Source organism: Pollachius pollachius, assembly GCF_949987615.1.
Source record: "Pollachius pollachius genome assembly, chromosome: 10".
Taxonomy (NCBI): domain Eukaryota; kingdom Metazoa; phylum Chordata; class Actinopteri; order Gadiformes; family Gadidae; genus Pollachius; species Pollachius pollachius.
Genome location: NC_136943.1, coordinates 5,283,613 through 5,298,717, shown reverse-complemented (window position 1 = coordinate 5,298,717; position 15,105 = coordinate 5,283,613). Strand labels below are relative to the sequence as shown.

At 41.2% G+C, this 15,105-nt stretch overlaps 2 protein-coding genes and 1 pseudogene across 3 annotated transcripts; all 3 read left to right on the top strand.

Moving 5' to 3' along the window:
• Nucleotides 1-442: 442 nt before the first annotated feature.
• Nucleotides 443-14,041, top strand: LOC307081613 (protocadherin alpha-2-like; the record flags this gene model as incomplete). Its single annotated transcript, XM_079744861.1, has 3 exons — nucleotides 443-509; nucleotides 1,162-1,532; nucleotides 12,098-14,041. The coding sequence occupies 3 exons, from the start codon at nucleotides 443-445 to the stop codon at nucleotides 14,039-14,041; spliced, it is 2,382 nt and encodes a 793-aa protein (XP_079600987.1).
• On the top strand, nucleotides 2,070-6,885 carry LOC307081535 (protocadherin alpha-10-like; the record flags this gene model as incomplete). The annotated part of the gene is made up of 2 exons (XM_079744788.1): nucleotides 2,070-2,156; nucleotides 5,569-6,885. The coding sequence occupies 2 exons, from the start codon at nucleotides 2,070-2,072 to the stop codon at nucleotides 6,883-6,885; spliced, it is 1,404 nt and encodes a 467-aa protein (XP_079600914.1).
• Nucleotides 7,698-11,492, top strand: LOC307081534 (protocadherin alpha-2-like; annotated as a pseudogene). The gene is made up of 3 exons: nucleotides 7,698-7,720; nucleotides 8,086-10,619; nucleotides 11,457-11,492. The product of its transcript is annotated as a protocadherin alpha-2-like (transcript).
• Nucleotides 14,042-15,105: the final 1,064 nt, after the last annotated feature.

Here is a 15,105-nt window from a genome sequence, read left to right as displayed (position 1 = left end):
TGTGGTAATGAATACAACCTGTATTATATTATATTGCTGTGAAAATGAAGAGAATACTTAATGTAAAATACTTACATATTGGCCAATTGTACTTCGGAAAAATAGTTGCATAATTGCATAATAATTGCAAATAGGACATGCAATCGTTTTTTTTCCGGATAGTAACGTGCATTGCCTGTTCGCTGAATAGTTAATGTAGTTTCAGGAAACTAAGTAGTTACTACGTTGTTTATTGCAACATACTTTGGTTTGCGAATTCATTGCGATTGCAGTGTTACAAACATGGGCAACAAGAAGCTGTGATATGATAAAGCTTTCTTTCGATTACCCATAGACATGTTATACGTTCCCAACACATCCCAGTTAATGCTTAGGTACCGCTGTCCATGGTTCTGAACATGAGGGTCCTGAACTTGCCGAACCTGAACCAGTGGGTCGGAGTATGCTTGTCCTGAACCAGCTGCATGCGTTCTGTCTGCTGCTGGGGACGTGGTTCAACTCAAACAACAGTTAGGTTTGAGAAACAGTGGAGATTTAACCTTCCATGATCGGCCATTTCATAACATGGTTGTTTGCTTAAAGCCTCACATTTGACTGGGTTTTCAGTCTGTTAGCTGCTCAGTTTTAAACGATTAGCATTCAGAATATTTCTGTATGGCGACGTGGCAATCTATTCTGTGTTGCATTTTGTTGTTTGGTATTGGAAATCACTGGGAAAAATACATTAATATTGATTTGCTTCCTCTTGGAATCGTGTCTTTGTTTTTTTGGAAATGGCTAATTTGGCAACGTTTAGTGTGACAGCTGTGAAGGTTCGATGCACTTCTATCAGGTGACCAGAGGGGGGCATTATAGACCACAACATTGAACGAATTGTAACGTAGGGCTGAGGCCACTCCCCGGCTCACGACGACTCTCTGGGCTTTGTTACCAGAAATGCAGAAGGAGAATGAACTGCAAGGCATCCATCGTTTCACTATAAATAATAAGAAGGGCATGTAGACTCGTTGGATTTACTCTCTTTTCCTGGATTACTTTGGAGGATTTACCGGATTTTTAGTTATCGTTTGTCCGTGTCAGATGGTACAATGACTGTATCTATTCGAAGGGGCTCTGTTGGAATACACATAGCGCTTGTGTTACTGGATTTGTGTTGTACAGCAGCGTACGGGCAGCTCTCCTACTCTGTCTCTGAAGAGGCAAACCCCGGGACGTCTGTTGGAAACCTCGCGAAGGATCTGAACCTCAACCTGCAGGAATTGGATTCGCGTAGATTTCAGATTGTCACCGGTTCAAAGAAAAGGCATTTCGATGTAGATTTAAAGACTGGTGTTCTCTTTGTCAAAGAACCGATCGACAGGGAGGAGCTGTGCCCCAAAGCAAGAAAATGCACCATAAACGTGGAGGCAGTTATCAACGATCCTCTAGAACTTCATCGATTAGAAGTGAATGTTTTAGACATTAATGATAACGCACCGTTTTTCACAGAGATGTTACAGTCTATTAACATCGCCGAGAGTACTTTCCCAGGAGTAAAATTCGGCCTTGTAGAGGCATCGGATTTAGACATTGGCAATAACGGCGTGAATACGTACAAGCTCAGTGCGAATGATCATTTTTCGTTGGATATTCATAAAGGGGGAGACAGTCCGTCTGCTGAGTTAGTTCTTCAGAAGGCGCTAGACCGAGAGAAACAGGCTCTGATAAAGCTCACGTTGACTGCAGTAGACGGAGGAAATCCTCCTAAATCAGGGACGTCACAAATCATTATTAATGTTTTAGACAACAATGATAATCCTCCAATATTCAGTAAATCACTGTACAAAACACAAATTATAGAAAATGTGCCTACAGGAACAACAGTAGTCATCGTCGAAGCAACAGACTCAGATGAAGGTGTAAATGGCGAAATCGAATATTCTCTGAGGCGTAAAGGCCAGGATCATATTTTAAATTTATTTGATATTGATTCAAAAAGCGGTGCAATTACAATCAAAGGTCCAATAGACTTTGAACAAAACCCTGCATTTGAGATCCACGCGCAGGCCAGTGACAGAGGCCAGCCTCCGATGTCAGCTCACTGTAAAGTACTCGTAGAGGTAGTGGACCTCAACGACAACGCTCCGGAGATCACCGTGACGTCACTCATGAACGCAGTGAAAGAGGACGCTAAAATAGGCACCGCTATTGCTCTGGTGACCGTCTTTGACAAAGACGATGGAATAAACGGTGTGGTAAAAGTGGTTATCGCCAATGATCCACCATTTAAACTTCAGACGAACTACAAAAACTATTATTCCTTAGCGGTTAACGGACCTCTGGACAGGGAGACCGTCTCCCAGTACACGGTGACTATTATAGCCACTGATGAAGGGTCCCCGCCTCTCTCGGGCACTGCCGTCGTCACCGTTTACGTTTCGGACGTCAACGACAACGAGCCCCGCTTCACGGAGCCCGTGCTGAACGTGTACGTCAGAGAGAACGGGCCGGTGGGGGTCGTTGTTAAGACGGTTTCTGCAGTTGACGCTGACGTCGATCAAAACGGTCAAGTGAAGTATTCGTTTTTGCCGAGCAGTGGTTCACCTTTGCCACTTTCTTCAATGATGAATATTAATTCAGAAACTGGAGAGGTTTCATCCCTTCAATCGTTTAACTATGAGGAATTAAAATCGTTTCAGTTTAAAGTTCAGGCCACGGACTCTGGAGTCCCTCCCCTCAGCAGTAACGTGACTGTTAACGTTTGTATCCTGGATGAGAATGACAACAGTCCCGGGATTCTACCCCCCTATTCTGAACACGGCTCCGTTAACAGTGAGAACATTCCCTACTCTGCTGAAGCGGGATACTTCGTCGCTAAAATCAGGGCCGTAGACGCAGACTCTGGTTACAATGCACTGCTTTCTTATCACATCTCTGAACACAAAGGAACCAATCTCTTTCGGATCGGAACCAGCACCGGTGAAATCAGGACTAAGAGACGGATGAGTGACAATGACCTGAAAACTCACCCGTTGGTGGTGTTGGTTTGTGATAACGGAGAGCCCTCCCTGACAGCTACTGTGTCTATTGATGTCGTTGTGGTTGAAAACACAGGAGACCTTCAGACTCAGTTCAGACACGTGCCGCAAAAGGAGGACAGCTTCTCTGCTTTAAACCTGTATTTGCTGATCGCCATTGCGTCGGTGTCTGTGATTTTTCTACTGAGTCTCGTCAGTTTAATAGCAGTCAAATGCCACCGGACAGACAACAGTTTCAGCAGGTACAGCGCCCCAATGATCACCACCCACCCTGACGGGAGCTGGTCTTACTCTAAATCTACTCAGCAGTATGACGTGTGTTTCAGCTCAGACACACTGAAGAGTGACGTAGTAGTTTTCCCTCCTCAATTCCCGCCTGTTGACGGAGAACTGATCAGTTTAAACGGAGGAGACACTTTAAGCAGAACTCAGACTTTGCCCAATCACGAGAAGGTAAGACACATAAACGTTCATGTTTAATTATTCTGGTGATTTGCACTTACTGTTTGTATTGGATTACCCTCATCTGAAACTACGTTATGCTATACATGGGGCTGAAACAATACCTTAAAGATTTAGCTATCACACAAATGCAGCTATTTTTTATATCTATTATATTTGATAATGAGGAGTGTTATACACATGAACACATATTATGCGTTCTATAATGTTGAATGTATTACTGCATTATAAGCACAGGGTAGCCAACTGTTGCAATTTGAGTCACTTATTTAGTGTTGCTTCACACAGTGCATACAGACACAACAGTCTACAAAGGCTACAAAATAAAATAATTATTAACAATAGTAATAATCATATTCATGATCACAAAACTTTTCGTTGGTATCATAGAGGTATTATAGAGGTGTTGTTGTTTCGTAAAAGTTTGACACGGTACTTCAAGTCATGAACAACAAATAGGCCTACATCAATGTTCCATTACATAGCCATGTTAGAATTTGCATTACCATAGTTTAGAAAAAGATTACACTGACATTTTCCACACATCCACGTTATTATTAATCCTAAATGAATGGTTAACAAAGTAAACAATATATCAATATGCTGTCTTTCTGGAAGATGTTCAAGTGAAAAGCCAATCGATTGACTGTAAGTATAATAAAGAACCAACGTTAGATTTCTTATATTCCTCCATTTTTATAACACATAATATTATTGGTTACATTGAACAAAAAAATATTATTTTTTCCATATGGTTGGTTACATTAACATTATAGCCCGTTGTCAGATACCTTTTTATGAACCTTTATTTTCTCATGACTGACACGTGGTGTCGCTTGAGACCGTGGCAAAATATAGAGGCAAAATACTCCTCCTCTGTTTAACCAACGGCGTCAGTCTGTAGAGCGTTGTGGTCCAGGAAACATTCGGATGAAATCGTATCAGAACGGTTGGAGCGTGAACTAACATTGGATATTCCGAATGTTTCGTAGATAAAGGATTTATCTCTTTTGATATTTCGGCGATGGCTGCTTGGCAACGATACGATCATGTGTGGATTGTACTTTCCGTTCTGCTTTGTTTCTGTGATTGGTCCGTTGCACAGATATCCTACTCTGTTTCCGAAGAGGTGGACAAAGGAACCGTAGTCGGGAACCTCGCCAAAGATTTAAACCTCAATCCTCAACAATTGCAAACCAGGAATCTTGAAATCAATTCTGGTTACAAAATGCAGTATTTTCAGGCTGATTTGAAAAGTGGATTTCTATATGTTAACGAGAGGATAGACCGAGAGGAGCTTTGTCCTAACACGGTAAAGTGTTCTTTAAACGTAGAGGCCATGTTGAGTCATCCGCGAGATCTTCGCAGAATAGAAATTGATATTCTCGATGTAAATGACAATTCTCCATTGTTTTCGGAAGAAGTAAAGATAATTGATATGACTGAATCCTCATATCCTGGTGAGAGGTATCCATTGCCGTTTGCTCGCGATAGTGACACAGGTAGTAACTCGGTAAAGACTTACAAATTGAGCACAAATGAATATTTCTCCTTAGATGTTCAAAATAGCGAGAAACAGAGTCTTTCTGCTGAGTTGGTGTTGCAGAAAGCATTAGATCGAGAGAAACAGGCCGTAATCACACTGACTCTGACCGCTGTAGACGGGGGTAAACCTCCCAGATCAGGGACATTGCAAATAACCGTTAACGTAATGGATGTGAATGACAACAGTCCCGTGTTTAGTCAATCTCTCTACAAAGTGCAGATTATTGAAAACGCTGAAATAGGAGCCACGTTATTAGCACTTAGCGCTACTGACTTGGATGACGGTGTAAATAGTGATATTATCTATTCGTTTACAGGACAGGGACATAAAGACAGCGGTGAACCCTTCATACTTAATCATGAGACTGGTGTCATCACAGTTAAATCCCAAATAAATTTCGAAGAAAATGAAGCTTATGAGATTCGTGTACAAGCGAGAGATAAAGGCACTCCTCCTCGTATTGCTCATGGTAAGGTTTTGGTAGAGGTCATCGATATAAATGATAATTCTCCAGAGATAATTGTCTCATCTCTCATGAATCAGGTTAAAGAAGACGCTGAATTAGGTACAGTAGTGGCCTTGGTGACTGTGACTGATCGAGACGGAGGAAAAAATGGACATGCAAATTGTATAATTGCTGGCTCTGTTCCTTTCAAACTGAAGTTAAACTATAAGAATTATTACTCTTTGTTGGTTGACGGTGCTCTTGATAGAGAGAGTGTTTCTCAGTATGACGTCACTATTACAGCAACGGACGACGGGACTCCACCTCTCTCTAGTACCAATGTGATCACCGTCCACGTTTCTGATGTTAATGACAATCCACCGCGTTTTCCTCACCCTGTCATAAATATTTATGTGAAAGAAAACAGCCCGACGGATCGAGTCATTCATACAGTGTCCGCTACTGATGCAGATGTAGGTGAAAATGCAAAAGTAACATTCGCTATAATTAATTACGTGTCCTTTCCCGTGTTATCGACGGTTAATATCAACGCGGAGACTGGCGAAATAGTTTGCCTTCAGTCTTTTAATTATGAAGAAAAAAAAACATTTCAGTTTAAAGTTCAAGCCACGGACTCTGGAGTTCCCCCGCTAAGCAGTAACGTTACTGTTAACGTTTTTATCCTGGATGAGAATGACAACAGTCCCGGGATTTTAGCCCCCTATTCTGAACACGGCTCCGTTAACAGTGAGAACATTCCCTACTCTGCTGATGCAGGATACTTTGTGGCTAAAATCAGGGCCGTAGACGCAGATTCGGGTTACAATGCACTGCTTTCTTATCACATCTCTGAACCCAAAGGAACCAATATTTTTCGGATCGGAACCAGCTCTGGTGAAATCAGGACTAAGAGACGGATGAGTGACAACGACCTGAAAACTCACCCGTTGGTGGTGTTGGTTTGTGATGACGGAGAGCCCTCCCTGACAGCTACTGTGTCTATTGATGTTGTTGTGGTTGAAAACACAGGAGACCATCAGACTCAGTTCAGACACGTGCCGCTAAAGGAGGACAGCTTCTCTGCTTTAAACCTGTATTTGCTGATCGCCATTGCGTCAGTGTCAGTGATCTTTCTACTGAGTCTCATCAGTTTAATAGCAGTCAAATGCCACCGGACAGACAACAGTTTCAGCAGGTACAGCGCCCCAATGATCACCACCCATCCTGACGGGAGCTGGTCTTACTCTAAATCTACCCAGCAGTATGACGTGTGTTTCAGCTCAGACACACTGAAGAGTGACGTAGTAGTGTTCCCTCCTCAATTCCCGCCTGTTGATGGAGAACTGATAAGTATAAACGGAGGAGACACTTTAAGCAGAACGCAGACTTTGCCCAATCACGAGAAGGTATGTTAAGTGCTAATCAGCCACACGTTTCATTTCATTTTAAGGTTGAATATAATATATTACTCCTGTCTTTGCAATGTAATTATGCTTTTATGATGCCACTTTGAGGAGCAAGTGGATTCTGTGACGTAATATTATGTCCTGAATAAGAAAACATCCTGTAATTATTTAGCTTCCTCTATGAAAGAGTTGTTGCTTAGTTTGGGTAAGCATGTATACTTTTCTTCTTCCCATTTTGGTCAATGTAAAACAATTCCCGACTGTTGATGGATAACTAATCAGTATAAATTATAACCGGAGGAGACACTTTAAGCAGAACTCTGACTTTAACAACTACAGAGAAGGTAAGACATATAAACCTTCACGTTTTATTTTGCTGGTGATTTGAACATACTGTTTGTATCGGATCATCCTCTTCTGAAATTACGTTATGCTGTCCATGGTGCTAAAACAATACTTTGAAGACATGGCTGTTGGCTAAATGCAAAGCTTTCTTCTATCTATCCTGTTTGATAATGCGAAGTGTACACACAAACAAATATTATTGGTTTTAAATTGTTGAATGTATTACTGCATTATTAGCATAGGCTACTGTTGCAATTTGAATTGCTTGTTTAGGGATCTTTCACACGGTACATACAAACACAGCTGTCTACAATGGCGACCAAATAATATAATGATTAATAATCATAATCACGATAATTGTCATGACTATCTTTGTTATGGTATTAGAAGTATTGTTATTTTGTTAACTGTAGACACGTTACTCTTAGTTGTAAACAGCAAAAACGTAAATGTGTCGTTCCATTGTTGATGTGCCTATGTGCTTCCACGATAGGCATTGGCAAGTATAGGCATTAAACAAAATATTACTAAGACATGTGCCACAAAATCCCGTTGTTATCAATCCTTAGTTAATGTTTAACAGAGTAAACAACCTATGAAGATGCTGTCTTTGCGAAAAAAATTCAAATTAAAAGCCAATTGACTGACGTTAAATATGATGTTGAACAAACGTTAGCTCACCTCTGTTCCTATATTTGTATAATATATAATGTTATAGGTTACACGAAAAAAAAAAGTATTATTTCCTTCGATATAGGGTTCGGCACATTAACTTAACAAACCGTTGCAATTTTTTTTTTTCTGAAACTGTATTTGTTCATAACAGACACGTAGTGTCGCTGGAGACCGTGGTAAAACATGAAGGCGGAAGACTCCTCCTCTGTTTCACCAACGGTGTCAATCTATACTGGTTTGTGGTACGATTACGTTCGGATGAAGTCGAAGCGAGAGGGGTTGTACCGTGGACTAACGTTGGATATTCCTCATGTTTCGTGGATCGAGGATTTGTCTCTTTTGATATTTTGACGATGGCTGCTTGGAATCAATTCAATAATGTGTGGATTGTACTGTCCGTTCTGCTTTGTTTCTGTGAATGGTCCATTGCACACATATCCTACTCTGTTTCCGAAGAGGTGGACAAAGGAACCGTAGTCGGGAACCTCGCCAAAGATTTGAACCTCAATCTCCAGCAATTGCAATCCAGGAATCTTGAAATCCATTCGGGTTACAAAATGCAGTATTTTCAGGCTGAGTTGAAAAGTGGATTTCTAAAGGTTAACGAGAGGATAGACCGAGAGGAGCTTTGTCCTAACACGGTAAAGTGCTCTATAAACGTAGAGGCCATGTTGAGTCAACCGCAAGATCTTCGCAGAATAGTAATTGATATTCTCGATGTGAATGATCATTTCCCATCTTTTATAGAGGAGGTTAAGATAATCGAAATGCCCGAGTCGTCCTATCCCGGAGAGAGATATCCTTTGCCTACTGCTCATGACGCAGACACAGGCAGTAACTCATTAAAGACTTACATATTGAGCCAAAATGAACATTTCTCATTAGATGTTCAAAGCAGCGAAGACGGTCTGTCTGCTGAGTTGGTGTTGCAGAAATCCTTTGACCGAGAGAAACAGGCCGTAGTCACGCTGACTCTGACCGCTGTAGACGGTGGTAAACCTCCCAGATCGGGTACATTGCAAATAATTGTTAACGTTATTGATGTAAATGACAATGCCCCTTTGTTCAGTCAATCGCTCTACAAAGTGAAGATTGTTGAAAATGCTGAAATAGGAGCCACGTTATTTACTCTCAGCGCTACTGACTTGGATGACGGTGTAAATAGTGAGCTTGTCTACTGGTTTGCAGCAAAGGGGCGCGTAGACCCCAGTGATAAATTCTCCCTAAACGAAGAGACCGGTGTTATCACAGTAAAATCAAAAATTGACTTTGAAGAGAAACAAGCTTACGATATTCGCGTCCAAGCAAGAGATAAAGGTACACCTCCTCGTATTGCTCATGGCAAGATTTTAGTCGAAGTCATCGATGTAAACGATAATACACCAGAAATAGTTGTATCATCTCTCATGAATCAGGTTAAAGAAGACGCTGAATTAGGTACAGTCGTGGCTTTGGTGACTGTGACAGATAGAGACGGAGGCAAAAATGGGCATGCAAATTGTAGAATAACTGGCTCCGTGCCTTTCAAATTAAAGTTAAACTATGATAATTATTACTCTCTACTGGTTGACGGTGCTCTTGATAGAGAGAGCGTTTCTCAGTATGACGTCACCATCACAGCTACGGACGAGGGGTCTCCACCTCTCTCTAGTACCAATGTGATCACCGTCCACGTTTCTGATGTTAATGACAATCCACCGCGTTTTCCTCATCCGGTCATAAATATTTATGTAAAAGAAAACAGCCCGACGGATAAAGTCATTCATACAGTAACCGCTACTGATGCAGATGTAGGTGAAAATGCAAAAGTAACGTACGCTATAATTAATAACGTGTCAGTGCCTGTGTTATCAATGGTTAATATCAATCCCGATACCGGCGAAGTAGTTTGCCTTCAGTCTTTTAATTATGAAGAGAGAAAAACATTTCAGTTCAAAGTTCAGACCACCGATTCTGGAGTTCCTTCACTGAGCAGTAACGCCACTGTTAACGTTTTCATCCTGGATGAGAATGACAACAGTCCCGGGATTTTAGCCCCCTATTCTGAACATGGCTCCGTTAACAGTGAGAACATTCCCTACTCTGCTGAAGCGGGATACTTTGTGGCTAAAATCAGGGCCGTAGACGCAGACTCTGGTTACAATGCACTGCTTTCTTATCACATCTCTGAACCCAAAGGAACCAATCTCTTTCGGATCGGAACCAGCACCGGTGAAATCAGGACTAAGAGACGGATGAGTGACAATGACCTGAAAACTCACCCGTTGGTGGTGTTGGTTTGTGATAACGGAGAGCCCTCCCTGACAGCTACTGTGTCTCTTGATGTCGTTGTGGTTGAAAACACAGGAGACCTTCAGACTCAGTTCAGACACGTGCCGCTAAAGGAGGACAGCTTCTCTGCTTTAAACCTGTATTTGCTGATCGCCATTGCGTCGGTGTCAGTGATCTTTCTACTGAGTCTCATCAGTTTAATAGCAGTCAAATGCCACCGGACAGACAACAGTTTCAGCAGGTACAGCGCCCCAATGATCACCACCCACCCTGACGGGAGCTGGTCTTACTCTAAATCTACTCAGCAGTATGACGTGTGTTTCAGCTCAGACACACTGAAGAGTGACGTAGTAGTGTTCCCTCCTCAATTCCCGCCTGTTGATGGAGAACTGATCAGTATAAACGGAGGAGACACTTTAAGCAGAACTCGGACTTTACCAAATACAGGGAAGGTAAGAAACATAAACGTTCACATTTGATTATGCTGGTGATTTGCACCTACTATCTGTATTGGATCATGCAAATCTGATACTATGTTATGCTGTCCATTGTGCTGAAACAATACTTTATAGTCTCAGCTGTTAAACAAATGCAGCTATTTCTTCTGTGTATTCTATTTGATAATGAGGAGCGTTTCATGAACACATATTATCAGTTTGATAATGTTGATTTACTGCATTATTAGCCTAGGGCAGCCTACTGTTGCAATTCTAGTCACTTGTTCAGCGTTTCTTCACACGGTGAATACAAACCCACCAGTCTACTACGGCTTCCGAATAAAATAATTATTAACAATAATAATAATCATATTCATAATCACTATAATTTTCATGATTATTATGGTATTATAGATGTGTTGCTATTTCGTAAACGGTTGACACGTTACGTCATAAACAACTAATACGTCAATATGCAATTACATTTTTGATGGGCATATTTTTTTCCAAAATAAATAGTTAGAGATAATATACATTAGCATAGTTTAGAAAAAAGATTACTCTGACATTTGCAGCACATTATTATTAATCCAAAATGAATGGTTAACAAAGTAAACAAACAGTCAAAATATGCTGTCTTTGTGAATTTCTTTCAAATCAAAAGCCAATTGACTGACGTTAAATATAATAAAGAACCAACGTTAGCTCACTTATGTTCCTATATTTTGATAACAAATAATATTACAGGTCACATGGAACAAAAAATATTATTTTTTTCCACATGGTTGGTCACATTAACATTAAAGCCAGTTGTCAGCTACCTTTTTATGAACCTTTATTTTCTCATAACAGACATGTGGTGTCGCTGGAGACCGTGGTAAAATATAGAGGCATAAGACTCCTACTCTGTTTCACCAACGGCGTCAGTCTGTAGTGCTTTGTGGTACGAGGAAACAGTCGGATGAAGTCGTAGCAGAAGGCTTTGACCGTGGCATACAACTTGATATTCCTCATGTTTCGTGGATCGAGGATTTACCCATTTTGATATTTTGGCGATGGCTGCTTGGCAACGATACGATCATGTGTGGATTGTACTTTCCGTTCTGATTTTTTTCTGTGAATGGTCCGTTGCACAGATATCCTACTCTGTTTCCGAAGAGGTGGACAAAGGAACCGTTGTCGGGAACCTCGCCAAAGATTTAAACCTCAATATTCAACAATTGCAATCCAGGAATCTTGAAATCAATTCTGGTTACAAATTGCAGTATTTCCAGGCTGATTTGAAAAGTGGATTTGTATATGTTAGCGAGAGGATAGACCGAGAGGAGCTTTGTCCTAACACGGTAAAGTGCTCTTTAAACGTAGAAGCCACGTTGAGTCATCCTCGAGATCTTCGCAGAATAGAAATTGATATTATTGATGTAAATGATAATTCACCATCGTTTATGGAGGAGGAAAAGATAATCGATATGTATGAGTCCACATATCCAGGGGAGAGATATCCATTACCAACAGCTCATGACTCAGACATAGGAAGTAACTCAGTAAAGACTTACAAATTGAGCCAAAATGAGCATTTCTCTTTAGATGTTCAAAGCAGCGAGAAACAGAGTCTTTCAGCTGAGTTGGTGTTGCAGAAATCCTTAGACCGAGAGAAACAGGCCGTAGTCACCCTGACTCTGACCGCTGTAGACGGTGGTAAACCTCCCAGATCGGGGACATTGCAAATAATAGTGAACGTTATTGATGTAAATGACAATCCTCCTTTATTTAGTCAATCTTTATACAAGGCACAGATTGTTGAAAGTGCTGCAATTGGAACTACAGTCCTGACGTTAAGCGCTTCTGACTTGGATGACGGGGTGAATAGTGAGCTTGTCTACTCGTTTGCACCGAAGGGGCGGGTAGACCCCAGTGATAAATTCTCCCTTAACGAAGAAACTGGTGTTATCACATTACGATCAAACATTGACTTTGAGGAAAATCAAGCTTATGAGATTCGTGTACAAGCGAGAGATAAAGGCACTCCTCCTCGTATTGCACATGGTAAGGTTTTGGTAGAGGTGACCGACATGAATGATAATTCACCAGAAATAATTGTTTCATCTCTCATGAATCAGGTTAGAGAAGACGCTGAATTAGGTACAGTCGTGGCCTTGGTGACTGTGACTGATAAAGACGGAGGAAAAAATGGACATGCAGATTGTATAATTACTGGCTCTGTGCCTTTCAAACTCAAGTTAAACTATAAGAATTACTACTCTTTGTTGGTTGACGGTGCTCTTGATAGAGAGAGCGTTTCTCAGTATGACGTCACCATCACAGCTACGGACGAGGGGTCTCCACCTCTCTCTAGTACCAATGTGATCACCGTCCAGGTTTCTGATGTTAATGACAATCCACCGCGTTTTCCTCGTCCGGTCATAAATGTTTATGTAAAAGAAAACAGCCCGACGGACAAAGTCATTCATACAGTAACCGCTACTGATGCAGATGTAGGCGAAAATGCAAAAGTAACTTTCGCTATAATTAATAACGCGTCCTTTCCCGTGTTATCGATGGTTAATATCAACTCGGAGACTGGCGAAATAGTTTGCCTTCAATCTTTTGATTATGAAGAAAAAAAAACATTTCAGTTCAAAGCTCAGGCCAAGGACTCCGGAGTTCCCCCGCTAAGCAGTAACGTGACTGTTAACGTTTGTATCCTGGATGAGAATGACAACAGTCCCGGGATTTTAGCCCCCTATTCTGAACACGGCTCCGTTAACAGTGAGAACATTCCCTACTCTGCTGAAGCGGGATACTTTGTGGCTAAAATCAGGGCCGTAGACGCAGACTCGGGTTACAATGCACTGCTTTCTTATCACATCTCTGAACCCAAAGGAACCAATCTCTTTCGGATCGGAACCAGCAACGGTGAAATCAGGACTAAGAGACGGATGAGTGACAATGACCTGAAAACTCACCCGTTGGTGGTGTTGGTTTGTGATAACGGAGAGCCCTCCCTGACAGCTACTGTGTCTATTGATGTCGTTGTGGTTGAAAACACAGGAGACCTTCAGACTCAGTTCAGACACGTGCCGCTAAAGGAGGACAGCATCTCTGCTTTAAACCTGTATTTGCTGATCGCCATTGCATCGGTGTCAGTGATCTTTCTACTGAGTCTCATCAGTTTAATAGCAGTCAAATGCCACCGGACAGACAACAGTTTCAGCAGGTACAGCGCCCCAATGATCACCACCCACGCTGACGGGAGCTGGTCTTACTCTAAATCTACTCAGCAGTATGACGTGTGTTTCAGCTCAGACACACTGAGGAGTGACGTAGTAGTGCTCCCTCCTCAATTCCCGCCTGTTGATGGAGAACTGATCAGTATAAATGGAGGAGAAACTTTAAGCAGAACTCAGACTTTGCCCAATCACGAGAAGGTATGTTAAGTGCTAATCAGCCACATTTTTCATTTTATTTAAAAGGTTAAATATAATATATTTGTCCTGTCTTTGTAATGTTTTTTCGCTTTTGTGATGCCACCTTGAGGAGCAAGTAGAGGGATTCTGTGACGTAAAATTATGTCCTGATCAAGAAACATCCTGTATTTATTTTGCTTGCTGTCTGAAAGAATTGCTGTTCTTAGCCTGTGACCCTTGGATTACAATTGCGTTTCTGTGATGGTAGGCTTTGATGTATGTCTTGTTTTGGTTAGCATATATGCTTTTCATTATCCCATTTTGCTCAATGCAAAACAATTCCCGCCTGTTGATGGAGAACTGATTAGTATAAACGGAGGAGAGACTTTAAGCAGAACTCTGACTTTACCAAATACAGAGAAGGTAAGACATATAAATCTTCATGTTTGATTATGCTGGTGATTTGCACTTACTTTTTGTATTGGACCATCCTCATCCGAAATTACGTTATGCCGTCCATGGTGCTGAAACAATACTTTGAAGACTTGGCTGTGGGACAAATGTAGCTCTTTTTTCTATCTGTTCTGTTTGATAATGAGAAGTGTAGCCTACTACACACAAACAAATATAATTGGTTCTATATTGTTGAATGTACTGCATTATTAGCATAGGCTACTGTGGCAATTTTAGTCGCTCGTTTAGGAATCTTTCACACGGTGCAAAAAAACACTGCTGTCTACAACGACGACCGAATAATATAATTATTAATAATCATAATCACAATACTTTTCATGATTATTATTGTCATGGTATTAGAGGTATTGTTATTTCGTTAACTGTTTACACGTTGCTTTTAGTTGGGAACAGCAAAAACGTCAATGTGCCGTTATATCTTTTATGTGCCATTGCCTTCCCAAATGACTAGGCATTGCTGAGTGAACATTAGCATCAGACTTAATATTAGTAAGCCATGTGCCACAAATTCTCGTTGTTATCTATATCCAATCCTGACTGAATGGTTAACAAAGTAAGCAACCTATGAAGATGCTGTCTTTGTGAATATTTTTCAAATTAAAAGCCAATTGACAAATGAA